The sequence below is a fragment of the Grampus griseus genome (genome assembly GCF_964374135.1).
Source record: "Grampus griseus genome assembly, chromosome: 7".
Classification (NCBI taxonomy): Eukaryota; Metazoa; Chordata; class Mammalia; order Artiodactyla; family Delphinidae; genus Grampus; species Grampus griseus.
In genome coordinates, this window is record NC_139001.1 from 925,796 (window position 1) to 951,612 (window position 25,817).

General features: G+C 64.7%; 1 protein-coding gene across 18 annotated transcripts in view; it reads left to right on the top strand.

Moving 5' to 3' along the window:
- KIF1A (kinesin family member 1A) overlaps nt 1-23,676 on the top strand; it is a gene marked incomplete at both ends in the record, with an annotated part of 67,157 nt that extends 43,481 nt beyond the window's left edge. For 8 of the 18 annotated variants that reach the window (XM_082658271.1, XM_082658287.1, XM_082658281.1 and 5 more), the window contains 17 exons: nt 428-546; nt 1,493-1,548; nt 2,990-3,098; nt 3,349-3,415; nt 3,513-3,597; nt 6,187-6,292; nt 15,479-15,593; nt 16,528-16,661; nt 17,601-17,662; nt 17,974-18,119; nt 18,989-19,183; nt 19,679-19,756; nt 20,627-20,751; nt 21,622-21,774; nt 22,067-22,259; nt 23,159-23,277; nt 23,634-23,676. In XM_082658271.1, the coding sequence (XP_082514397.1) occupies nt 428-546; nt 1,493-1,548; nt 2,990-3,098; nt 3,349-3,415; nt 3,513-3,597; nt 6,187-6,292; nt 15,479-15,593; nt 16,528-16,661; nt 17,601-17,662; nt 17,974-18,119; nt 18,989-19,183; nt 19,679-19,756; nt 20,627-20,751; nt 21,622-21,774; nt 22,067-22,259; nt 23,159-23,277; nt 23,634-23,676 (1,905 nt within the window). Of the gene's footprint in view, nt 1-427; nt 547-1,492; nt 1,549-2,989; nt 3,099-3,348; nt 3,416-3,512; nt 3,598-6,186; nt 6,293-8,757; nt 8,785-14,116; nt 14,141-15,478; nt 15,594-16,527; nt 16,662-17,600; nt 17,663-17,973; nt 18,120-18,988; nt 19,184-19,678; nt 19,757-20,626; nt 20,752-21,621; nt 21,775-22,066; nt 22,260-23,158; nt 23,278-23,633 lie in introns of all 18 variants that reach the window. The other 10 variants (XM_082658285.1, XM_082658273.1, XM_082658288.1 and 7 more) reach the window with 3 other exon arrangements.
- Between the last annotated feature and the right edge of the window lie 2,141 nt (nt 23,677-25,817).

Genomic DNA, 25,817 nt, shown 5'->3' on the forward strand with positions numbered 1-25,817 from the left:
GTGAAGACTCTGTCTCTAAACATACGTGCGGGGGGCGGTTAGGACTTCAGCCTATGAATCAGGGGGGACACAATTCAACCCACAACTCTTGGTGAGTGGGCGAGGGCCCGAGGAGGGTCAGACCGGATCACAGAGGCCCCTCCTCCAGCTCTGTGCTCTGAAGGAGCAGCTGAGCCTAGGGGCCCCCAGCCCCATCTGTCCCGGGGAGCGAGCCCTAGGGCCGCTGCCCGGTGGCCTGTCCACTGGGAGTGTGACAGTAGGAGAGGTGGGCTGGACAGACCTAGGCAAGGAGCACTGCCCCCCTCGTGGGCACAGGTCAGCCCGGCTGGGGGTCTCCAATGTGGGCCTGGAGTGCCGAGTCCTTTGTGGGGGCTGAGCGCTCACCTCTGTGCCTCTCCCTCCCCCCCTCGACCACACCTCCCTCCAGATCGCCGTGGAGGTGACCAGGTCCTTCATCGAGTACATCAAGAGCCAGCCCATCGTGTTCGAGGTCTTCGGTCATTACCAGCAGCACCCGTTCCCGCCCCTCTGCAAGGACGTGCTCAGGTCAGCGGCCCCGGGCCGGGGGGGTCAGGGCCTCTCCACCCCCTGGCCAGCAGGGTCGGCCCGTGCCCCGGACAAGCCTGGTGTGGCGGCCGCAGAGCCGTGCGCCTCCCACCGCCTATCTCCCGCCTACGGCGGCCGGTTTCCCGGGTCGGCAGGACCCAGAGCGGGTCAGAGATGACCCCTGAGGACCGAGGAGGGGTTTCTTAAAGACCGTCGCTGTCAGAACCTCAGCCTGGGCTGGGCATGGACCGCGTACTGGTGCCGAGGGGAGCCGGGTGCTGGGCTGGAGGAGGCCGGGGTGGCCCACGGGGAGACGGCTTCTGTGGCCCCCCGAGAACTCCGCCGAAGGGTCCCTGAGTCCTCAGCTCCGCAGACTGAACGGGGCCCTTCGTCTGCTCCCTCGTTACTGCAACCTGCCGGGGGCTCACTCGATGGGGGGCGAGTGCCCTCTGGGCCACCCCACCCAGAGCGTGGGGGGAACAGCCGACGGGCGTCAGGGGCAGTGGGACCCCCTGTTGCCACCTCCATCTCCCCTCAGCTGACACGAGGGGCCCAGAGCAAAGCATCTGGGGTGTCGAGGAAAGAGAGGGCCCAGGGAGGAGCTGGTTTCGGGGCACCTGGCCCCAGGACCCTTGTCGGTCCCTGGGAGTGCCAAGGGGGCCCTGTCCCGGGAGCCCCTGGCCCTTGCCCCGGTTCTCGGGGCCTCGTGGGGCCTCGCAGGTGGGCTCTGGGGTCCTGAGGGGCCCCCCTCTCGCTCCGAGCTGGTGGAGGGCCTGAGACCGGGCCCTCCCCGGGCCCTGTGGGAGGGAGGGAGGGAGATCCGGGCTTGGCGCCGGCAGCCTGCTAGCCTCCCCGGCCAGCCCCTGCCCTCGGCTGCCCGCTCCACCTTGGGGGCCTGCAGACGCCAGCCTCTGGTCACCTCACATGGGTGCTTCTGTCCCCACAGCCCCCTGAGGCCCTCGCGCCGCCATTTCCCACGGGTCATGCCTCTGTCCAAGCCAGGTAGGCGGGGCCCTCCTGGGTGCACGCCTGGGCGAGGGGGTGCCCGTGTAGGCGGTCCCTCCAAGGCCGAGCGCAGTCCTGGTGACGGGTCGGTGCTCTCCCGGCCTCCTGGGGCCACCCTGCCCCTGCTGGCCTCATGGGGTCCCCATGGGGTAAGGGGCTCACACTGGAGCGGGGGGCACAGGGCGAAGGTACAGGGACGTCCTTTACCCCTCGGCACGTACAGGGCAGCAGGGCAATGGTCAGGGGGTGCCTGCCCAGAGCCCCGTGAGGCTGCCTGGAGCCGACAGTGGGGGGGCAGGGGCTTCAGCGGGGCAGGGACATCTGAGCTGAACCTCGCAGGATGGACGAGGTTTGGGGTGGAAGGCAGACCCGGAAGCTGGTCCACAGGAGGCTGACGCTAGTGGTGGCCAGGCCAGTGGGGTCCCTGGACGGTCCGCACCTTGCCTGGCGCCCAGAGCCCCTCCCCGGGAGCAGGTGGGCGGAGCAAGAGCTCTTGAGGTCGGTTGGGTTTTAGTTTAAAGGGGTTATAGGGCTTTTTCCTGCCCTCACGACAAGGGCTGAAGTCCAGGGACACAGTCTCTAGAAGGCTGGAGCGTCAGCACGGGGGCGGGCGGTGCAGCTGAGGCCCTCACAGTCCAGGAACCCGCCTGGAGGTCGGGGGGCGTTGTCCCCGGCATGGGTGCCCGAGAGGGGCCGTGCAGGAGGTGCGTCTGCTGCTTCCTGGGCCGCGTCCGCGGTGACCCTTGCGTACCCGCCCCCGAGTCCCCGTAAGATGGTGGCCTTCGGACTGAGGGCGCCGCAGGGGGACGCACGCCAGCCCCTCCAGGCCTGCAGACCACTTGTGGACATTATTCTTGGCCTCTCTGTGGGTCTTAGGTTGGCCCCTTGTGTTTCCTGGGCTGTTCAGCCTTCCCTGCAGCCTCCAGGGGGACACCCAGATGCACATTTGTGGTGGAGCGGTGGGGCTCAGGTGGGACTTGATGGGCAAGGGGCTGTGGAGGGCAGTGGGAGCCGAGGGCCGGGGCCCCTTGAGCTGGAGGCAGGTGCTCGGGCTGGTGCGGCGGCTGAGGGTGAAGGTGGTGTAGCAGAGGGTCCTGGGCAGGTTGTGTGGCCTCCGAGCAGGCAGGGCTCCTCCGTCCTGCTGCTTCTGTGTGGCTCAAGTACTGCCCTCTGCAGAGCCCGTGCCAGGTGCGCGTGGCTGAGCGCTCCTCCCGCGGGGCACAGAGAGGCCCACGGTCACGTCTGTCCCCAGGCCCATCGGTACCCAGAGCGGGGCGTACCCTGGGCCCTGGGGAGGGGTCTGCTGGTGCTTTATCTTGGAGGGCAACGACCTCACTGCTCCTGAGGCGTCCCTTCCCTGGCCTCCCCTCTGAGCGCACCCTCGGCACGTGGCTTCTCAGTTTCTCACCAGTGTGTGCTTCTCCCCCGTCGCCCCCAGTGCCCGCCACCAAGCTCAGCACGCTGACGCGGCCCTGCCCCGGGCCCTGCCACTGCAAGTACGACCTGCTGGTCTACTTCGAGATCTGCGAGCTGGAGGCCAATGGCGAGTAAGTCCCAAGGCTGGTGCAGCCCACGCTGGGGATGGGCTGGGGTCCTCTGGGGTTGTGGGGCAGGCAGGGGTCCGGGGGCTGGGCCAGGTGGCACGTGGTGGCATCTGGTCTCCCTGGACCGGGCCGCCCCACCTTTGATCTGTTTTCCTGTGTTCACCCCTTCTGCTCCTGGGGGCCGGGTGTGTGCGCTGTGGGTGGGGGGCAGGGAGGAGGGGAGCGGCCCTCAGCTCTCACGTCTCTCTCCCAGTTACATCCCTGCAGTGGTGGACCACCGTGGCGGGATGCCGTGCATGGGGACCTTCCTGCTTCACCAGGTGCGAAGCGCTTGCTGCTCCCGCCAGCCTCCAGTGCCCGCCCCCCCCCAGGGACCCCAGGCCATCTGACTGTGTCTTCTCTCCTGGTGCCTCGCAGGGCATCCAGAGACGGATAACCGTGACCTTGCTGCACGAGACAGGCAGCCACATTCACTGGAAGGAAGTGCGAGAGCTGGTCGTGGGTGAGTGGTGCGGGGGGGGCCTCGGGGGAAGAGCACAGACCACCCCCTCACCCCGGGCCCTGGCCGGACGCCTGGGTTCTAACCGCGGCCCTGCCCCTGTTGCCGTGTGCCTCAGCCCCTCACCTGAAGAGAAGGGCTTGGCCTCAGGTGACGAGTCCAGGTTTCTATTTAATCGCTGTACTAACTTGCTAGGGCTGCCGTAACGAAGTGCCAAAAACTGGTGGCTTAAAACCACGGAAATGTATCCTGTCCCCGTTCTGGAGGCACAAGTGCTGTGACACAGGTGTCAGCAGGGGCCACGCTGCCTCGAAACCTCAGGGGAGAATCCTTTCTTGCCTCTTCCAGCTTCTGGTGGTTGGTAGGGACTCCTCGGCTTGTAGACACATCTCCCCCGTCCTCCGTCTTCACAGGGCCTAGATACTTAGATGACGGCCCACCTGACTCCAGCGTGATAGCATCTTGACTGATCACGTCTGCCAAGGTCCTATTTCCAAATAAGGTTCTGGGTGTCAGGGCTGCAACACGTCTTTCTGGGGGGACACAGTTCAACTTACAGAGATCACCCAGGAGCTTAGACGCTTTCCTTCTGTAACTTCATGTCCTGAACTCTTTCATCTACTGGAAGCATTTCCTTTGCTGATTCTTTGTAAAGAATTTGTCTTCCCAGTTTCCGTTCAAGGATAGGGACCACGGTCCATTCCAGCGTGTCATCAGCATGAAGCTGCCCGCGCCACCCTGGCCTGGAGCTGAGGGCCCCGTGGAGGGCCCACCCTGGGGCATTGCTGTGGCCGGGGGGCAACAGCTCCAGGGCAGTGTCCCTGGGGCTTGTAGGGGGGGTTCTGAGGGTGTAGTAACAGGACTGTGACAAGGGACCCATCGTCCTGCACCCGAAGTGCAGGATTGTGGGCAGGGAGGTTCTGGGGGCCCCAGGACAAACGCTTTTATTTTAGACGTTTCGCATCTATTTTCACACAAATCAGAGAAACAGTCGAACAAGCACACACACCCCCATTTCAGATGTTGTTTAGGGTGAGTCTAAAAACTCTGCATCAATTTAAAGAGAAGGGGAAGCAGACCCCCAGCTCGCTCGCGGACGTACTGCACGTGGGCGGGAAACGATGCCGCCGTCACCCCGAGCCTGTCCTGCCCAGAGGGAGGGGTCTACACCACCTACTGACCCGCTCTGGTCCTGGTGGAAACTCTCCCTGACGCCCCACCCCATCACCCTCATCCCTAGGGCTGTGTCTGCACAGAGGCTGCACCCTCGCTGGCCTTGGAGCCAGGCCCTGGTCCCGGGATCCCACCTTTCTCTCTGCTCTCCGGGCCACATCCCATTTGAAAATGCAGACAGGGGTGTTCGCCTGTGTGTGTGGTGAGGGGATAAGGGTGCTATTGAAGGGGATTCGGGGAGATGCTGGCAGGAACACCAAGGCCCCCACTCTTGGGCTAAGGGGTTTGGGCTTTGCCGCTCTGGGCTGCATCAACCTCGCAGACCTGAGTGGACGTCTCGGCCTGACCGGGGCTCCGAGGGCATCAGTTTTGCAGGTGGAGCCCTGGGCAGACTCTGAGCCGACAGAGTCCCTCCGAAGAGCCTCCGCTGAAGCCCACGCCCGGGGGGTGAGGAGGGGTGAGGCTGGCACACGGGCCAGGTCTCTTCTTGCAGCTGAGCTGCCCCAGGAGGGGCCGTGTGGCCCTCCCCTGCCTTAGCCTCCAGCCATGGGGGACACACCCTTCGGGGACACGTGGCTGGAGGCCCACACCTGCCTTCTCCCAGAGCTCAAATGTTGCTAGAGGCTTCCAGGAAGTGGAGCCCCAGGGTGTGGGCTCAGAATTCTGTCCTGGTGCTGGGTCTTATTTCAACTCTGCATGGGGGGCGGGGAGGAGGGGAGAGGCCAGGGATTCCTTTCTGGCTTAACAAAGAAAAGTCAGTATTTGTTTATTCCTCGAGGAAGCAGAGCAGTGAATTTAAGGATCTCTACAAGGCACGAAATTATTACTGAAACCACCAGGAGGGAGTTCTGACTCAGTGGTTCCGGTGCCGTTTACAGTCACTCCCGCCCCCCACCCAAGTGCGGGCGCCTTGGAGGGCGCTGTTGGAGATGCTTCTCACGGGGAGAGATTTTTGATGCAGATAGTGTTTCTTTTCTTTCTTTCTTCCTTTTTTTAAGTGTAAAGAGAAAAGGGAACATTTTCTCCTTCTCATCTTGCTAAGATTTCCTTTTCCAGCAGGTAGGAGGGCCTGTGAGTTCTAGGCTGAGGGACTGGCGTCTATCAGTTGGGGTGGGGGAGATACTGCGAGAGTTATCGATGGCTGAAAGACTGAGAAACTCAGAACTTAGGCCGCAGGGAAAGATGGCAGGACGCCCACTGACAGGCGGCACCACGTGCAGGTGCAGACCCCGTGTGGGCCTCCCTGTCCCCCACGCCCCCGGTGTTGCCTTTTGTCAGGTGCTCTTGTGGCCACGTGGGGAGCCACGTGATGTGGCCTCACAGGTGGAGGCTCCGGCCCAGGCAGAGGCGGAGAGCAGGGACCCAGCCCCCCACCTGCCCTCCTGGGCAGTGACACGCGGCCTGTCCCCTTTCCTGTAGGTCGCATCCGAAACACCCCGGAAACCGACGAGTCCTTGATCGACCCCAACATCTTGTCCCTCAACATCCTCTCGTCTGGATACATCTACCCGGCCCAGGACGACCGGTGAGTCCCCTGGGGGCGGCGGCAGGGCTGCTCCCGACTCCCTGGAGGAGGGTCCGCGTCAGAACCCAGGGTGCGTTCTCAGCTCATCCACTTGGCCCCCCCGGCCACAAAGGGCCCAAAGCTTTCCAAGCCCTCCTTTCTGAGCCCTCCGGGAAGGGGTGCAGGGAGGGGTGCCTGTGGCCGCGACTTCCCCCGGCAGGATTGTCTGCGCACCGTCCTGTCTCTGGCTCACTCGGTCACCCGACAGAGGGGCCGCGTGGGAGTTGCCGGCGGATGAGCTGGGTCCTGTCCTCGGGAGTGTCGTGGGTGGGTGGGCGGGATGGGGCAGTGGGAAGCATGGGGCGAACAAACAGGTTGGATTTCCCAACCACACCACTGCGGGCAAGTCTGTACCCTCTGGCAGGGGTGCTGGGGCCGAGGGTCCTGGAGTTCAGGGTCGAGCGGGGTCGGCAGTCTGGCGTCCCGGGGTGGAGGTCTGCCCAGCGGCACAGCTTAGCCCACGCTCCTCGTCACTGGGCTGTTCCTTTCCAAGCTCCCAGGTGATGGCCGAGATCTCTGCAACCTGGGCAGTCTGAGCTTGACCGCATCAGGGTGGGTGGATGTGGCCCCCCGGCAGCCCCTGACAAAGCAGGCCTGTCGGGGTTTGCCAGGCCGGGCGGGGATGTGAGGCGGAGGCCTGTGGGGGCCCGGCCGGGGCAGGCAGCTCATGACTGAGAGCCGCCCTCCCGGGGGGAAGGTCGGAAGGCTTGGCTGTGTCTGAGGTGCTGCTTTCTGGGGCTTCGGGGACACGGGGAGGGCGCTCCCGAGTCCCGAGGGCTCGACCAGGCCCAGGAGGAGGAAGCCGAGAGCTGACCCTGCGCTCGAGCCATGGGCGTCTCCGCGGGCTTCGCGGCTGTGTTTGCAGGAAAGATGTCTTGAGGGCTGGGTGTGCTCAGAGCGGAGTGCGGACACCCCGCACGTGCAGGGAGAACTGGATCCATAAGGATAAAGGGTCCTGGGACCAGACGGAGCTCAGTTTCTTTATTGACTCCCTGGAGAGTGGCTGTAGGGAACCATCCCTTGGTGTGGGCAGCTTGGGGGGTGGGGGCAGAGACCCCAACAGGGGCAGGTGTGGCTCTGGTTCCAGCCCTGCCCCAGAACCTTCCAGAAGAAACTCACCCTGCACTCATGTCCAGAGCGGGGAGGGAATGGGTGAAGAATGCTGGGGGGGTGTTCTCACAGGGGCGGGGGACACCATGACAGGCAGGCGGGGCTTACCTCGGGGCAGGGGCCAGTGAGGCACAGTGCGGGGGCAGGGGGGGCCTGTCGCCATGAGAACACACCCTGGGGACATGGCAGAGAGGGCCTGGCGCCCACCCGCACGGGCTGCCTGCAGGGACACGGGCCGCTGTGCCTGGGCCGTCAGGGGTGGGGACCCCGGGGGAGGTGGGGCCCGGGAGGGCTCTGTCTGCCATGCTGAGTGCCGCTTTGGACCTGGAGAATGACCTCAGCATTCCCCTGACCTCTGACCCTTCCTTTGCCTCGGCAATTCCTAGATTCTTGGGGCAAGAAAGGGTGGGGGGGGAGAGAAGGGGGCGGGGGTGCCTCTGGGCCTCCCGCCCTACACGGTCTCCCTGCTCTGAGGAGGGAGACTGCGTTTCTGGGTTCCCGTCCTCCGGCCAGCATGGCTGCTGCAGGGCACAGGGGGACCTCGTCCTGGGCTCAGTCCCCAGGCAGTGGAGGGGACAGCTGCTCCTGGCTGGACCTCGGGTCAGTGGGGCTTTGGCTAAAGAGGTTCTCCCTGTTCCTGGAGGCCAGAGGACCCATCGCTGATGGGCTCTGTCCTGTTCCCTGGGGGCTGTGGGCAGTGAGGCCGGCCAGCTCTGGGCTGGTCCGGGCCCTCACGGCTCAAGGACGTCCTTGGGCTGGGGCTGTAGTCCTTGCCCGTAGCTGCTTTGCCCCCTGCTTGGCTTCTGCCCGTGCCGTACGGCCCCAGGACTGCCCCGACCCCAGCCCGGCCTGGAAAATCTCAGGGACGCTCCTCGGGGGGTGGCCCCCGGCAGGAGACATTCTGAGGCTTAGCTGGCCAGGCCGGCAGCTCCTCCCGAGGGCCCTCGTCTTCCCTGGACGGTGGCTGACGTCCGCGGAGCCGCGATGGGCCCGGCTGCTCTGCGGGGGACCCGGCAGGCCCTTCTGCCCCGAGAGACGCTGAGGCTCAGAGACCCAGGTCTGCTTGGGCCTCGGAGCCTCAGCTGCCCACCTGCTTTGCCGCGGCCTCAGCCTCCTCCCCGCTCAAAGGTGCCGCGCTTTGCAGCCTCCCCGGCTCAGAGTGGGCCTGAGGCCGCGGACGGCTTCTCTCCGCGCCGCCCCGCCCCTCTGTGGCCGCGGACGGCTTCTCCCCGCGCTGCCCCGCCCCTCTGTGGCCGCGGACGCTTCTCTCCGCGCCGCCCCGCCCTCACTAACCTGTGGTTGTTTGTGTTTTGCAGGCAGTTTCTTGATTCGGACATGCCTAGGTACCATTTGCGCCCCTTGGTCTCCTTCCAGCCTCGCCTCCCACCCCCGCAGCCCTGAGATTTCATTTCCGCTTTTTGGATTCCTTCCACACTTGCTCACCTCTCCCTGCCGTCTCTCCCATCTTCTCCTTTCATTTTATTTCCTTTTGTATTTCTCTCTTCCTACTGCTTCCTTCCCCGTCACCCTCCCCTGGCTGCGTCCCTTCTGCCCCCACTCTTGATTTTGGCCGCTTTGGTAGTTTCCTGCCCTCGGTAGACACTGGCTGACTTCCTGCTCCCCTCCCCCCCACCCCACCCCTGAGCCTTGCCCGTCCCTGCACCCCAGCGGGAGCACCCGCATGCAGGCTGGCCGGCCAGGCCCACTCCCCGCAAAGTGAAAGAGAAAAGAGGGAGGGGGGAGGGGCCGTAGACAGGAGCAGCCCGGCTGAGATCCCCTCGCTCTGCGCTTCCCAGGCCTGGGTGCGAGCCCCTTGACTGGCCAGGCGGATGGCTCCAACCGCACACCCTTTTTGGAAGTAGGTGGGTGGGCCCAGGCTCTGGACGCGCTCGGGTGGCCCCAGGTCCAACCCCCCGAGGCACGGGCTCCTGGGCCGGGGACAGCGGATCCCTCGCGACTCCAGTGAGGCCCTGGCGCGGTGACTGGGTGCAGGGTCCTTGAGACCCTGGGGGCGGACAGCCTCACGGTCCCTAATTCAGACTTTGTCCGTGAGACTCTAGTCTGTTCTGAGCGGAGGGTCAAGGCCGTAACTGTCTTGCCAGGCTGGGCGGCAAGGGAGGGAGAGGCTTCTGGGGGCCAAGCCGGGGCGGGCAACTCATGGGTCCCTGTGGATTGTGGCCAGAGCTTGGTGGCCCTGGGGGTCACTGTTTTGAAGGATGAAAGGAGCGGCAGGAAGGCTTCCAGTGCCGATGTTTGAGGCTTTAAGCTGCGGGGAGGGGAACGGGTGGCACCTGCCCCTTTGTGAGGGGGGAGCCCCAGGACCAGGTTGGGGGCACAGCAGGACGTTCGGAGGCCGTGTCCTCGTCAGGTCATGGGTGTGGTGTGTCAGGACAGATGGTCACTGTGAATGTGCCCCGGGCAGTTGTAGCTGAGGCCCCCTGGGGCAGTGAGCAGACTGTGGTTCCTGTCGGGGTGTGCCCGAGGACGTACGCACCCACTCCAGGAGCAGATCCTTGCCCTCCCTGGGGACACGCAGCTGGGTGCGGCCGAGACCTGGTCAAGGAGAAAACGGCAGTGGACTCTGTACCAGGGGAGGGTCACAGCCCTGCGGAGCCCAGAGCAGGGACCTGCCTCTCGGGCAGCCCGGAGGGCCTGCTGGAGGTGGCAGCTTACCAGCTGGTCTTGGAGGTGGAAGTCTGCCGGGTCTCAGAAGGGGCTGGGGCGGGATCCCATCGGCTCGGGTTCATCCCTGAAGGGGTCCCGATGTAGGGGCTGTTTCCCTGATGAGTGGAAACTTCCAGGCCCATCAGTACGATCGCACGGGGGGGTGTGGGCATTCTGTTCAAGTTTGCGTTTCCACAAGCAGCCCAGCATGATAGAGGGTGTTCAGGCTGGTCCTGGACACCCCCCTACAAATACCTCATGCCTCCAGGAGGGTTCTGGGTAAAATGGAAACATACCCTCGGGCCAGGAGGAGACATGGCACCAGGAAAGGAAGGGGGAGCCCCTCCTTCCCGGCAGGGCCTCCTTCGCCAGCCCCTAGACTTCAGGAGGACCTCACCCCTGCACCCGAGCAGGGGGCCCCAGCCCCCAGTTTCAGAGGTGGGCTCATCGGCCCCCAGTGGACTTGGCCCGAAGAGGAGGCTTAGGGCGCTCAGAGGGGTGAGGGGTCAGCACCCCAAGACTCGGGCTAGTGCCTGCTTCATGGGGCTGTGTTTTGCGGGGCAGGAAACCACTGTGGTGGGTGGTACTGGGGACTAGCAGAGTCCCCAGTACTGGGGACACTGGCAGTGCACGGTGACCCCCACCCATCCCATCTGGAGTGGGGTGGGGACTGGGGCTGTACCGACCGGGCTGGGGCAGCCTGGCTGTGAATGTGGACAAGTGGCAGAATCTTCTGGAACCTTGGTTTCCTTCCGCCTCAGGATGGGGATTTTATTAGGGCCTAAGGTTGTGATGTTCAATGAGATGAACGTGGAAAGCTCTCAGCAGGGGTCTTGCGTGTGGAACTTCATTAATGTAAGTTGTGTGGTTATTTTCACTACTACCTCGTTAGTATTTAATTTAAAATACTCGTACTTAATTTAAAACACATACCTCCTGAGCAAAAGCCTGTTTCTTCTAACCACTCCAATTTTGCCGAAGGGGCCCCACTTAAATACCAGGGACTCACGCCCACCTTGCGGAGCCCCCGAGACACGCAGGAGGGGTTGTGACACAGCCTGTGACCCATGAAGAGCTGGGTCAGACCTTCCACGCTGTCCGCGCCTCTTACCCCAGCTCACGCTCCTGCCCAGGGCTCGGGTTTCCACCCGCCTGGAGCAGAAAGGGTCCTCATGACCCTTTAAAGCACAAAGGTGTTGAGGAGAAGGCTGGGGGACACTGGCAGTGCACGGTGACCCCCACCATCCCACCAGGCGCGGGATCTGATTTCCCCAAACAGGTGGCCCAGGTGCCCCAAAGGCTACTCCAGCCTCCCCGGAAGGGCCCAGATGTGGGATCTTGTTGAGTTTCCCCTTCTGTCCTGCCATGCTGCGCCACTTATGGGGCCATGACCCTCCCTCACTCATTCATCCATCTGTCACATGTGAGCCACGTTCTTTGGGGTGTTAGAAAGGGGGATTAAAGACTAAGATAGGAACAGTCTGTCCCCAGGAAGCTCAAAGCCTGGCCCGGGGGTTCGCTTGTCCCCTCATCCCCTCGATCCTCCGTCCCCTGTGTCCCTCTGGTCTAAGAGCTCGCTCTGCGAGGTGGGTGATGCCACTTGGCCGAGCACGTGTGGCATCCAGACACAGCAGAATTCCTGAGGTTCGAGGCCGTTCCACTGCTCTTAGCCACGTGGGCACGTCTTGGGATCACGGTCCCCACTGGACAGGAGGGCTGCCCTGGTTGCAGTCCGGGGGCTCAGTCCTGGAAACCTGCCCATCAGATCACCACCCCCAAGAACCTGGGCCACTCCTGCAAGTGTGACACTCTTTCGAGAAACATAGTTCCTAGAGCATCACGAGTTTCAGGTTGAAACCTCGAGCGTGGGGTTTAATTTTCAAATTCTCGGCAGACCCATTCGCCTTAGGATGCCCGCCACGCCGGCCTGTTGCTGCACGATGGCTGTGACGCACGTCAGAAGTTTAAACGAGCTCTGATGGGCCGTCGGCAGCAGGCGTGGTAGAGTCTCATACAGAATGACCAGGTGCTCATGTCGAGAGCCCTGAGATTCCATCACCTCCCACCCGGGCAGCCCAGGGCCTCCCGCGGACCCACACGTGCTCACAGGCAGGGTTCCCGCTCCACCAACCCCGGGGAAAACGAAACAGCTGCAGCCTACTTGTGGCAGGACAGAAAAGATGTTTACAACATGTGGCATTTTCTTCGTCAACAAAACTTTCTAACTGAGTTTTCAAGTTTTCCCCGTGTGGGTCCTCGCTTGTTTGAGCATCACGCTCTCGTCCCAGAGCTAATTTGGGGTGGTTCTGTTTCCGGGGTCTGCTGCCTGACCCCTTTGGCTGGAGGAGAGCCGCCAGACAGGCCTCCTCGTCCAGGAACCCCTCCCTCCCAGGCTTGGAAGGCTCGCTTGGAGTCAGGATGTCAGCCGGAGGCTCCCGGAAGTGGACCGGAGGTGTCTGAGTGGGGGACTTCTCCATGCTGGGTCCCCACTCTGCTGCAGAGGGACTGTGTTGATGGGCATTTTCCGTCCGGCTGGGGGCCCTGCAGGAACCCCCTGGGGCTCTGCTGTGGGTGCAGGCTGGCCTGCCTGCGGCCCCTTTCTTTAAAACGGGGTCCCAGGGCACGGCACGCAGAGGGAAGGGCGAAGGACCAGGATCCATGGTGGAGCCTGGCACGGCCTCGCTGGAGGGAGGGACTGGCCACTTTCCCCAGAATGGGCTGGATGCAGAGGGTCCACAGTATGACGGTGCTGAGCCAGTGGTGAAGCTCTGATGCTCTGCCCTTAAGGTGGCCCCACCCCAGCGTTTCTGCTTCCGTGAGTGCGGGGGCCCCGGAATCTGCATTTCTGATCAGTTCCCGGTGGTGCAGATGCTGCGGGTCCAGGGACCCCAAGTCTGGGCCACACGTTCCCCTTGAAAGTGTACCTGGGGGGCCGACTGAACTTCGCTCAGGTAGAGTGAGCAACGCCGCAGGGGAGGGGCGCCTTCCGGGTGACTTGACCCTAGAGGGTCCGCTGGGGCTGCTCACAAGTCGGTCCTGGCGTGGTCTCCCCGCAGGCCAGGCACCTCCGGGAGGCACCGCGGCTCCCTCTCAGCCCACTGGGTCTTAGTTTCCTGCCATGTGACACCCGGCCCAGGGGGGCTGCTTGGGTCCCACGTCGGTGGGCTGCCGCCCTCCCGCCCTGCTGGGCTGGGCTGGGTCCTCACGCCCCGAGCACTTGCGGCGAGAAGGAAGCCGGCAGCGTCCTGTAGCGACATTTTAGGCAGGTGGACAGAGGTGGCAGCGCTGAGCCAGGCCCAGGGCCAGCGGGAGGCTTTGGGGCTGGCCAGCCTGCCAGGGCCGGGGCCTCAGGCTGGGCCGTGCCCAGGGTGCGGTTGGGCCTCCTGGGGAGAGGACTTGTAATAACAGTAATGCCTCCCAGGCCTGTCCTCAGCTCCTCCCCGGCTTACTTAACCCGCAGGATGTCTCAATGAGGAGGGGCAGCGACTGCCCGTCACTGGTCCAGGAAGCAGGGCACAGAGGTGTCTGCTGTCAGCCCGAGGTCACGTGCTGTGAAGTGGCATTTGGAGCTGGGCTCTCGGGGGCGGGGGGCGGGGGGGCATTTGTTCTGAGCTGCGCTGCAGCGGGCCTCTGGCTCTGTCCGCAGACCTGGGGCATTTGCGGACCCCTGGGACGGAGGGCATCCCTCTGGGTCTGGGTGGCAGCTCCAGGTGCGCCCGGCTGGTCCTGCTGGAGATGGACCCAAGGCTCTCCCTGTGGACACAGGGGAAGGGGTGTCTGCAGGTCCCCGGGCTGGGGCTTAGAGTGGGCCCCACCCACAGGGAGCCCCCCACCCCCGTGGGCCGCGTCTGGGCCCCACGAGACGGCAGTCAGCAGCTCCGCGGCTGGTGTGGCCCAGCCCCACCTGCTCCGTATCAGTTAGCTGGTACCTGGCTGGGTGACGGTGCTCGTTCTGACATGTGAATTTCTTCTGTGTGTGTACGTGTGTGTCCTGGCTGCCACCGCCTTTAGCGTTTCGTTCGGAAGTGACACTAGGTACAGCTCACTTTTCTCTTCTGCGCTCGCTCGGTCTGTCCTCTTCTGACTTTCAATTTCCTTTCTCCCCCGGTGTCTCCCCGCTCTCTCTGCCCATTCTCTGGTTACCCCATTGTCCTCACGTCCTGCCTCTGGAACTTTCTCCTCAGTGGCGTGTCCGGCAGTGGCCCTGCCCTGTCCCGCTGCTTCTCCCGCGCCCCTGGACTGCGCCATGGAGAGAGGGGGTGGCCGTGGCACTGTCCCTGCCCCTCCGCGGCTTCCCTCCTCTTCCCTCTGCATTGCCGGGTGGGCCCGGCTCCTCCGCAGGGGCCGGGCCGTGTCAGGGCTGCTTGTGGTGATGCGTTCCTCAACTGTGTCTGCGTGAGGATGCTTGGACGGAAACCGGGTGAGGCTGGGGGCTGCCAGGGCCCACAGAGCGGCCACACTGTGCCTTGAGGCACAGCCCCAGCTCAGATACGAGGGTCCTCAAAACAGCACCCGGCCTGAGGCAAGAGTTTAGAGCTCTGCCATCAGATGCTTGAAAACGGAAGCTGTCGTATGACAGGAAACCCTGCCCTGGAGGCCACCAAACTGTCTGGGCCCTGGGCCTGCCCTGAGCTGCCCTCAGAGGGGTTTCCTGGCCCCTGGCTCATGCACTGGTCATTACTTTCTGGGTTAGAGACTGGGGACAGGAAGAAACCACCACTGCCCGCTCTGTGCTACGTGGGGCCCTGCCTTTCCACGGGGCCTGGCTGAGGTGGGCGGAGGCCATGCCGTCTGGGAGAGGGGCCACCCCGGTTTTCACCCCCAGCATCCTCCCCCAAGGGCGAGTCGGTTGGTGGAGGAGATGGCCATGGAGAGTGTCGGCAAAGCCGGGCGGGCTCCCTTTGAGGCCAGGGAGAGGCCAGGGTGCCTCCTTACTCAGACCGAGACTGGGTGGAGTTGGGCACCCCTTCCCATGGTCTCCCCACCACCACCGTCGCCTCTGCCCCCTTCCCCCCTCCTCTCACCCTCCCTCCCCTTTGTCACAGCCCCCTCCCCTTTCCTCTCCTCCCCTCTCCATCCTCTCACTCCTGCCTCAGCTCCAGGGGACCCCTCTCCCCCTCCCCCAGGGTGGAGCTGAGAGGGCTCCGCACTCACCCTGGGGGGCGCCTGAGTCCCCCACCTGGCATGGTCCTGAGTAAGGAGGGCTCCATCCTCCCTGGACACCAACACATGGGCCTCTGACCTGTGGCCCCAGCGGCTCTCCCTGCGGGTGGCCCACACGTCTGTCTGTCTGTGTCTGTCCGTCTGCATGTCCCCACCCCCACCAAGAGCAAGCCACATCCGACCTTCTACCTTGTCTCTGCTTCCGTCCAGGACCTTCTACCAGTTTGAGGCTGCGTGGGACAGCTCCATGCACAACTCCCTCCTGCTGAACCGGGTCACCCCTTACCGAGAGAAGATCTACATGACCCTCTCTGCTTACGTTGAGGCAAGAAACCTGCCCCCAGGGCACTCCACCAAAATCACCCATCCCCCAAGCCTGAGCTGCTTGCCAAGGGGCAGTGAGGGTGCTTGTTAGCCCTGGACAAACCCAGTCAACCCTATTCTCTTCTCAGAAGCCTTCTTAAGTCCTTGAATTAAATCTATGTGCTTTTAATGGCTGTGCTCGCAGTTAACTGATGCTGCTACCTTTAGTGTATGGGTTTGTCCTTGGGGTTGCAAGATGGCTGCAGCACCGCCAGACACTGCATCTATCTTCCAGGCAGCACAAAAGCAGAAGCGTCCCATTCCCCATCCCCAGGGTCTCAGGCCGTGACCTCCCTTTGAAGCACAGGAGGAGGCTGGGGGCGTGGGTGTTTCTTGCTGTGCACAGTCCTGAGGAATGGGGGCGGGGGTTTGGGGTCGGCAGCCAGCGGGATGGTAGAGACGAAGGCATCCACCCCCTGAGAGCCTAACTACTCCAGCTGTAATATGGGGACCTACCTGTGTGACTGCCCCACGGGATGAGGTTGGCTCAGGCTGAGAAAACACTTGCAGGGCTTTGCCCAGACAAGACACCAGCTTTGTCAGCAGTTATCCCGGAGCTTCGGGAAAACCAAAGAACCGGCTGTTTAAGACAGCACCTCGCTTGCTGTGCAGTCATTTCCTGTGGCGTTTGAGAGTTAAACTGTGGGTGCACAGACAGGGTCCGGTCAGATCCTCACAAACGTTTTGGGGAGTGTGTCACCCCGATTTAATGGTGAGGCAGCTGAGGCCCGTGTCCGGGACACTTGGGGCCCCCGGCAGTGGGTGCCCCGCTGTCTCTCCCTCGTGTCTGTGGTTCGGTGCGGAGGCTCTTGTGCCCCGAGGGGGAGATGGCTAGGTGCGGCTGGAGCCGAGCCCCGGGGTGTCCTTGGGTGCGAGCCCCGCCCTGCCCTCCGCAGATGGAGAACTGCACACAGCCGGCCGTCATCACCAAGGACTTCTGCATGGTCTTCTACTCCCGCGATGCCAAGCTGCCGGCCTCGCGCTCCATCCGCAACCTGTTCGGCAGCGGGAGCCTGCGGGCCTCGGAGAGGTGAGCCTGCAGTGGCGCCCTGGGCGCAGCGGGTACCAGACTGGGCTCTGTGCGGAGCAGTATGTCACGTGGTGCACTCCGGGCCGGCTGGCCCATGAGACGGAGGACCCGCCCCGGTCCCGTCAGGCCTCCGGCTCTGGGGTCCATCTCACTCGGACCGTCAGTGGACGCCGCCGGGCACTTGTGGGGACCCCGATGTCATGTTGAGGGGTGTGAGAGAGCCAGGCTCTCCCCACAGGGCACAGTGGGAAGGCCTGAGGTGTCCACTCTGGGGCCTCCCTGGGAGGTGCTGGTGACCTTCCTCCCCAGGGGCCATGCGAATCTGTGCTATTGGGGTTGCTCCCCCCACTCTGTGGGAGAAACTGGGTAAACATGGGGCTGGGCGGGAAGGGGGACTCTGGACAGCACTTCCTGAGGACCTGTGCTAAGCCAGTGCTCTTGGAGGCTGGGGGCACGTGGGGGAGTCGGACACCAGGACCCGCGTCCCTTCTTGCGCTCTGACCTGCATTCTTGGGGGTCACCACTGGCAGCCTTCAGTGAGGCTCCCCACGCACTGTCTCGTGGCCCCTGTGTCCCCACTGCCCTGGCACAGCCGGGAGGAAGGGGGGGTGGGGGTCCTGGGCTGGCCATGGTCCTGTCGTCCAGGAGGTCACCCCGTGAGCGTGAGCCCCTCTCCATGAGCAGGTTAGCGGGGAGCCCTTGGCAGAATCAGTGGTCCCAAGAGGAAGGGGGGCCCAGCGGGAGTCTGGGATGGGGACCGTGTACAGGGACTGCATCGCGGGGAACCAAGCACCTCTGCCACCTCGTGCAAGGCCGCTTGGCGTGGGCGGCTGCAGGACTCGTGCCCAGTGTGCGTTTGGTGGTGGCGAGAGTCGGTACCTGGCCGACGCGGGGCCAGGTGGCGACGTTCCTCCTCCCATCCCCCACCACTCCTGGCAGCAATCGCGTGACGGGCGTGTACGAGCTCAGCCTGTGCCACGTGGCCGACACGGGCAGCCCAGGTAAGCGTCTGCCCTGGGCTCTCTGGTCGGGGGTGGGGTGGGGCACCGTTGGAGGTCAGGGAGCCCCGTCCCTGGGACCACCTGGGTGACTTCAGCCACGCTGCCATTTGGGGGCCCCTCACCTGGAGACTCGAGTGCTCACCTCGTGCCCCCCGGAGTTGCTGGGGGGCTGGAGGACAGTGAGGGGAGAGAGGAAGGGAGAGGAGGGGCAGCCGAGACCCCGCGGGACACCTGGCTCTGGGGGGGGGGTCCTGCCTCCCTCGGGGGATAAGCCTGCAGCTAGGGACACGTCTGACGGGCGTCCGCTCCAGGGATGCAGCGGCGGCGCCGGCGGGTGCTGGACACGTCCGTGGCCTACGTCCGGGGCGAGGAGAACTTGGCAGGCTGGAGGCCGCGGAGCGACAGCCTCATCCTGGACCACCAGTGGGAGCTGGAGAAGCTGAGCCTCCTGCAGGAGGTGAGAGGGCCAAGCCCACCAGGTCCCCACCCCACCCAGGATGGAGCGCGTGGCCCTCGAGCCGCCCGTCACAGGGCTTAGGGCCGCATGACGCCCACCGGCTAGGATGGGAGGTTCATTCTTTTTTTTTTTTTTAATTAATTAATTAATTTATTTATTTATTTTTGGCTGTGTTGGGTCTTTGTTTCTGTGCGAGGGCTTTCTTTAGTTGCGGCAAGCGGGGGCCACTCTTCATCGCGGTACGCGGGCCTCTCACTGTCGCGGCCTCTCTTGTTGCGGAGCACAGGCTCCAGACGCGCAGGCTCAGTAGTTGTGGCTCACGGGCCTAGTTGCTCCACGGCATGTGGGATCTTCCCAGACCAGGGCTCAAACCCGTGTCCCCTGCATTGGCAGGCAGATTCTCAACCCCTGCGCCACCAGGGAAGCCCGGGAGTTCATTCTTGACCCAAGCGCAGACTGTTGGGCACGTAGATGAGACAAGAAAGGAACAGGGAGGGAAGCTAGTGGGCGGGGCGAGGCCCTTCTGTCGCTCGGGCCAGGACGGCCAGTGTCCAGCAGCGGCACTGACTGCTGACCCGGGGCGCGGGTGGGAAGCGGGCATCGGGGGCCATGTCCACCCTCTGGGCCCTTCCCGAGTCCGCAGCTGCAGCGCGCACGGCCCCCCGGAACGCAGCTGCGGGAACACAGTGTCCGTCCCGTTGGCTCACGGCGGCGCACGGGCAGGTCTGTTGGCGCCACGTCACATGCCACAGCCCAGCAGGGCGGCCGGCTCTCCCGGGCCTGAGCAGGCCTGGGGCTCAGAGCAGCCGCCCGCCCTCCCTGCCCTGGCGGGAGCAGAGGCAAAGCCACACTCGTGCTCCTCTGTGCAGGTGGAGAAGACCCGGCACTACCTGCTGCTGCGGGAGAAGCTGGAGACGGCCCAGCGGCCTGGTCCCGAGACCCTGTCCCCCATCTCCAGCGAGGACTCCGAGGCCCACAGCTCGTCCAGCTCCCCGCTCGCGGCTGCGGGCCGGCCGTCGTCCCTGGAGGCTCCCAACGAGAGGCAGCGGGAGCTGGCGGTCAAGGTGGGTGGCAGGTGGGCGGCGGCCATGCTCCTGGCCCTTTCCTGGTGCCAGCGACTTGTCACGGCCACCAGGACCTGGGAGAATGAGTCCGTAGGGTCACCTTGACCCCACCCCCACCCCACCCTACCCACACTGGAACCCGGGGACCTCTTATAGCCTCTACTCCCCCAGGCAGTGACCTGCTCTCTCTTGCATACCTGTGCTGATGGGGAGCTCGCCACCTACACCAGAGCTGGCCTTTCAGCTGCTGGGTGGGCCACGGGGAAGGCCTCCCGCACTTCAGGGGGTGCTGGCCCCACCCCCACCCCCGCCCAGGCCCCAGGCCTGCCCCGGGGGGCTTCCTCAGACTGCCGCATTACCTGGGAGAGGTGAGGGTGCTTCCCACCTTGACCTGGGGTGCCTGGCCCCTCGGCCAGTCTCCCGTGTCCTGGGCCTGTGTCCGTGGCAGAGCCGGGTCCCGGGAGGTCCCTGACCAGGCGTTTGCTCTCCCGGCAGTGCTTACGGCTCCTCACCCACTCCTTCAACAGAGAGTACACCCACAGCCACGTCTGCGTCAGCGCCAGCGAGAGCAAGGTGGGCGTGAAGGGGCCGCACACGGGGGGGGGGGGGTGGGGGGGGCGGGGCGGGGCTGCTGTGGCCGAGAGAGGGAGATAAGGGTTTTCTTAGGAACATTCCTCTCCCAGCCTAAAGGGATGCCTCACAGCTAAGGGGCTGGCTTCCCGGGGCCTGAGGCTGGGGTCCGTGGAGGGCCGGGAGCGAGGGGCCCGCCGGGCCCAGGGGTGTCCACTCGGTGTCGTCCCTGGCTCCCACTCTCCCCGGTCCCCGGCCCTGTCCAGGCTGGCCCTCACCCAGCTGCCTGTGTCCTGGGCTGGCCAAGCCCCCTCTCCTCGGCTTCCTTCCCTCACCTGGGGGCCCACCCTGGTCTTGCAGCCCTACACCCATGCCCAAGGCTGGGGCGGCTCTCGTGCTGGAGGCTGGCCCTGGCCCGTGTCAGGCTCCAGGCTTCCCTTCCAGCGCTCGGGCCCATCACCCGTCCCCCCTCAGCCTGGTAGACAGCCCTGCCCGGCTTTTGTGCTCTGCACCGGCCTCTCCCTCTGCCCAAACCTCCTCTTGCCGCGGCTGCCAGGCTGCGCACCCGGAAGTCGGGGCTCAGAGGCTACTCCTTCCCCGACCCCCACCCAGCGGTCCTCGCTCCGTCTTTGGGGCTCCACAGCCTCGAGGACCTCCTTCAGCAAAAGGCAGAGCCTAAAGCCCTGGGCGGGGTGGGCCGGGGGACGGTGGGGGCTGGGAGAGGGTGGGGAGGCTGGGAGGAGAGCCCAGCCCGCAGCTGGAGTGGGGTTGCCCTAAACAGGGGTAAAATGCAGGCAAAGGTGCCACGGCAGGGATGTCCCCACCCGCAGAGGGCCCTGAGGCTGTCCCTGAAGAGCCGTCTCTCCTCCGCAGCTCTCCGAGATGTCTGTCACCCTGCTGCGGGACCCGTCCATGTCCCCTCTGGGGGCGGCCACGCTCACCCCCTCCTCCACCTGCCCCTCCCTGGTCGAGGGCCGGTACGGGGCTGCTGAACTGAGGTGAGTGAGCTCCAGGCTCCCGGCAAAGCTTCCACCTGCACAAGCTGACCGACAAAACGGCTGTGACTGGGGCACAGAGCGAGCAGCCAGGGCTCGAGGGGCTGCGTGTCTGGGGACAGCTGCGCACTAGGGCAGGGCCGGGGGAGGGGTCTGCCCTGCCCAGCTGATGCGGCGCCGTCCAAGGTCATTTTCTGCTAAAGCGTAGATTTAGAATACAGTCGTGAATAAAACCAGGAACGGGTCAGAACACTGAACAAAAAGCCCTTTTCAGTGGCAGCTCTCGCAAAATACTCAGTGGGAAAAGTGGTGACAGAGCGGAGCCTAGAGGACACCTGAGCCCACCTGACACCTGCCGAGCGGTGTTGGGAGCGGGGCGCACGTTGCTGACAGCGCTCGTGTCTGACCCATCAGGTCGTATAACACCTCAGGCTTTCCAGATTTTCTTCTTGAAAGAAAAAGGCATCAAGCCCTCTGGGCGCCATCCTGAGTCAGGCCTCCTTGGCCACCGGGTCCGTCGCTTGGGCCTGGTGGCTCCAGTGGACTATAGCAGCTCCCTGCACGCACACGGTCCCTGAGGAAGTCGGGTCAGCCTCAGTTTAACTTTGGAGACAAGAGATGCGGAAGCTGCTTTCACAGGGGGTGGAGGTGGGGAGCCAGAACATGCCACGGGAGAAGGCGCTGCGTCGGCGTGGACCCTGCCCGCCACACAGCGCGGCGCAGCGGCGGGCCGGCCGGAGGTCTGAGCCAGCGTGGAGGGCAGGCCCAGGCAGTCGCCCTGGCGGTTCTGAGCGGGTAACGCTGGCCGTCGGGAAGCCGGGCCGGAGAGGCACCTTCTGGCAGGAGTGCAGGGGCTTCACTGTGCTTTCCCAGGACCCCACAGCCCTGCTCCCGGCCGGCCAGCCCAGAACCTGAGCCCCTGCCAGAGATGGATTCCAAGAAGTCCCCTTCCCCTGCCCGGGCAACGGAGGCCGACAAGGAGCCCCGGCGCCTGCTGGTGCCCGACATCCAGGAGATCCGGGTCAGGTGCGTGAGGGCCCTTCTAAAGCACCGGCCAGCCCGTTCTGCTCCTGCAAGGACAGCTGGGCCGCCCCTGACCTGGAACGGAGACAGCTGTATGCCGGGGGCCCCCTGACCTAGGACAGGGGACAGCTCTGTGCCAGGGGTCAGGCAGGGCCCCCTGACCTAGGACAGCAGTGGAGAATAAGCAGACATAAAGGGCAGGAGGGTGGACCAGAGCCAGAGCCAGTGCTGGGCGGGGGCTGGGCACCTGGTGGGCAGCTGCAGAAAGATGGTTTTGGGGCGTCCCCATCCCCAGCCCGATCGTCTCCAAGAAGGGGTACCTGCACTTCCTGGAGCCGCACACGGCTGGCTGGGCCAAGCGCTTCGTGGTGGTGCGGCGGCCCTACGCCTACATGTACAACAGCGACAAGGACGCCGTGGAGAGGTTTGTGCTCAACCTGTCCACAGCCCAGGTTGAGTACAGCGAGGACCAGCAGGCGATGCTCAAGGTGCGACACGGCCGCGGGCGGGGAGAGCGGGAGCCGGGACGGGTCCTCCTCTGCGGGCCCTGCGTCTGCCCACTGCCCGACTGAAGCCGGGCCCGTCTGTCACGGGCAGGGCCGTTGGGGTCAGCCTCACTGTCTCTCTGCCTCTCGTGTCCCGGGGCCACTCTGCCCACCCACGGGGCTTGTAGTCCTGGTGACAACGGCGGTGATGGGTGCGGCAGGCGTTAATCCTCTCCCATTTGATGGCTAACGACAGTCCCCTCTTCCTGGGCACGCCCACAGTGGGTGTCATGGAGCCCTGTAGGGCCAGCGGGGCAGTGGGCCCAGGAGTCCAGCGCCCTGTGCCTGGCTTTGCCCCTGCTCCTCTCTGAGCAAGCGGTGGCCCTGGACGTGAGTAGCCCTGACTCCTGGCTGGTGGCCACAGGGCCCACTGGGCACTGATTCCCTGTGGTGGGGGAGGGGGAGGTGTGAGCTCAGCACGCCACCCACGCCCACCACGTCGAGGGCTCGGGCCTGAGAGAAGACGCCAGGATTAACGGGCCCCAGAGGATACATCTGGGCGAGCAGTTGAGCCAGGGTCCCCGGGGGAGGGACCTTGGCCTGTGAGGGGTTGACTCATCCCACGGGGACACAGAGCAGTGACAAGGTAGCCTCGGGCATGGCCACGGGGATGACCAGAAGATACCGGCTTCCGGAGGGGAGCCACCGCCTGCAGGGTCAGGACGGGCTGTGCGTGCAGCAGCGCTGCCCCCTCCTCGGGGTCTTCTTTTCTGCTTCCTCATCCTTGACGCTCCCCCTGGGGGGGAGGGCCCTTCCCCCCCACCTGGGCCCCGGGGGAGTGGCGACCGCCCCTAGCTGACCGCGGGAGGCCTGGCGCCCCTCACGGCAGCGCCCCTCCACAGACCCCCAACACGTTCGCCGTGTGCACGGAGCACCGGGGCATCCTGCTGCAGGCCAGCAGCGACAAGGACATGCACGACTGGCTGTACGCGTTCAACCCCCTCCTGGCGGGGACCATACGGTACGTCCTGCCTGCAGAGGGAGGGGCGCGGTCTTGAGGACGTGGATTCTCGTTTGCGGGCCGTCGCTCCTCACCGAGTGTGTAAATCCCCGACTTTCAGAACCGCCACTCAACCAGGGCGGGCCTCCACGTCGGGGACATGCTGCACCAGGCTTGGGGACAGCCAGGCCCCCGGTGGACGGAGCCCCGCCCCTAGTCAGTGACTCACAAAGGAAGCTGGGGCGGGGGGGGGGCCGCTCCCCGCGAGTCGCAGGGACAGGAGACAGAGGTTACGGCTCTTGGGCGACCGGGGAACCAGAGACGCTAATGCCAGCAGCCTGGCGCCCTGACCGCCACGTCTCTCCCGCCCCCGGCAGGTCCAAGCTCTCCAGGAGGAGGTCTGCCCAGATGAGGGTCTGAGCCGAGCCCTCCTGGACAGCCAGCAGGCCCGGCCCCGCTCTCCCACCCTCGTCACCATCTGTCGTGTCATCCGCCGCCCAGCCCTGCTCCCAGCAGACAGCCAACGCGCCCCCTCCTCCTGGGGATGCCCGCGCTGGGCCCCAAAAGACCTCTTCTGGCCGGGGACCTGCCACACGACCTGTCGTGCTCCCAGCAGAGGCCGCGTTTGTTGTCCTTTCTTCATTCAGAACGCACCCTGGGTGGGAAGAGCTGGGAGACGCCAGGAAGGCCAGAGGACAGGAGCCACGGGGGCATCGCTGCCGTTCTAATATTTTTTTAAGCATAGACAGACTCTAATTAATATACATCAGTTAGTGACACTGAAACAGCCCACTCGGAAGTTAACTGTAAGACTGTTTTATTTATAAGTGTGCATCTCTAATGCCCTCACCCAGACCCGCAGGGCTCAGGTGGACCCACCCCGCTTGCTCCCAGACGCACCTCCCAAGCTTCTTGGGGACACACAAGGCGGGGCAGCCGCCTGGGAAGACCACAGTGAGGTGGTGTCTGGACAGGCCGGGCGCCTCCTGGTTGGCACCACGGGGCACCTGCCCGGCCTGAGCTGAGGCCTCTGCCCAGCGGCACGTGGGGCAGGCCCTGGTCCCAGGGCGTGTGTGTGTGTGCGTGTGTGTGCGTGTGCGTGTGTGTGTCTGGGGGGTCTGATGCCTGAGGTCTGAGCAGCGCAGAAGGTGGGTGCATCCTCCTCGCAGGAGGGAGGACCCACGTCTCACCTGGACAGCAGCTACCCGAGGTGTGACTGTCCCGGTGATGCCGGCAGCCCGTCCCTGGCGGCATGTGGGACAGCCCGTCCCTGGCGGCATGTGGGGCAGCCCGTCCCTGGCAGGATGTGGGGCAGCCCGTCCCTGGCAGCATGTGGGGCAGCCCGTCCCTGGCAGGATGTGGGGCAGCCCGTCCCTGGCAGGATGTGGGGCAGCCCGTCCCTGGCGGCATGTGGGAGGTGAGGCAGCAGGCGCCTGGCTGGCAGCTGTCCTGGTGGGAACCAAACGGGAGAGTGGTCAGGGTCCCACCGGGAGTGTCACGTGTCCAGGCCGGCTGGGTGCGGGGAGCTGTGTTTAGAGGTGGTCCAGGCAGTGAGGGGCTTCTGGTGCGGCGTCTGCAGCCACTGTGAGCTCCTTCCCTGGAGCTCCCGGGGTGAGCTCCAGGGAAGGAATCGTGACTTCCCCTCTTTGCCCCAAGAGCGGAGTTTCTGAGTCCTGGTGAGAAAACTCCATGGGGTCAGGTGAGGGCAGCCAGTGCTGGGGTCATCCGTCATCAAGGGGGCTTCCTCCTGTATCCGAGGGTGTCACCCTTGTCTTGTTCTGCCCTCTCGTGACAATATCCATTTCGTCCCCTTTGCAGACCCCATGCCTGAGGGTTGCCCGGGACCGGGCAGGAGCCAGCCCCGGGCTCAGAGTCTGGTCGTGTGTCATGCCCAGGCCATAAGCCCTTCAGAGAAACCACGGGGTCTTCAGTGACCTGTTCCTACACTCAGAGGCACATTCAGCCACCGCAGCACAAGACCCGCCCCTACCACGTCCCCCAAGAGGGGGTGACGGAGGGTTCACATTCCAGACTGAAGTCAAACACTGTCCAGAAACCAGCAGGCCTGTGCCCCCCGCACAGGGCTTCCCTGGAGGCAGAGGCCAAGACGCAGAGGCAGAGGGGACAGTACACTCTGGAGCAAGCGCTGACGCGGGCCACCACGATGGCCTTGAGGGCAGGGAGGAGAGACAGGTGGGGTGAGTTGCTCTAAGATGGGTCGGTTCCGAGAGCCCCTCCTTCCTGCGGGGAGATTGGAGGTGCAGGGCCAGGCCACGGCCACTCAGGTCAGCCAGCCTGAGGCGGAGGCCTCCTGAGAGTCTGAGGCCCTCTCACCCCGGGCACAGGTGTCTGGGGCCAGCCAACCTGCAGAGCACCCGCTGAGTGGGGCAGGGGGCCCCCGGGAGGGTTTCTGGGAACCGCCCCCAATTCAGGGGCCTCCACGGCCATGGAGGCCTCCAGGGCTGCTTCGTCTGGGCCTTGCGCCGTCTTGGCAGTGACTCGGAACCAGGTGTGGCCCACCTGGTGGCCCCTACCCGCCACCACTTCCTCCTCTCAGGCCA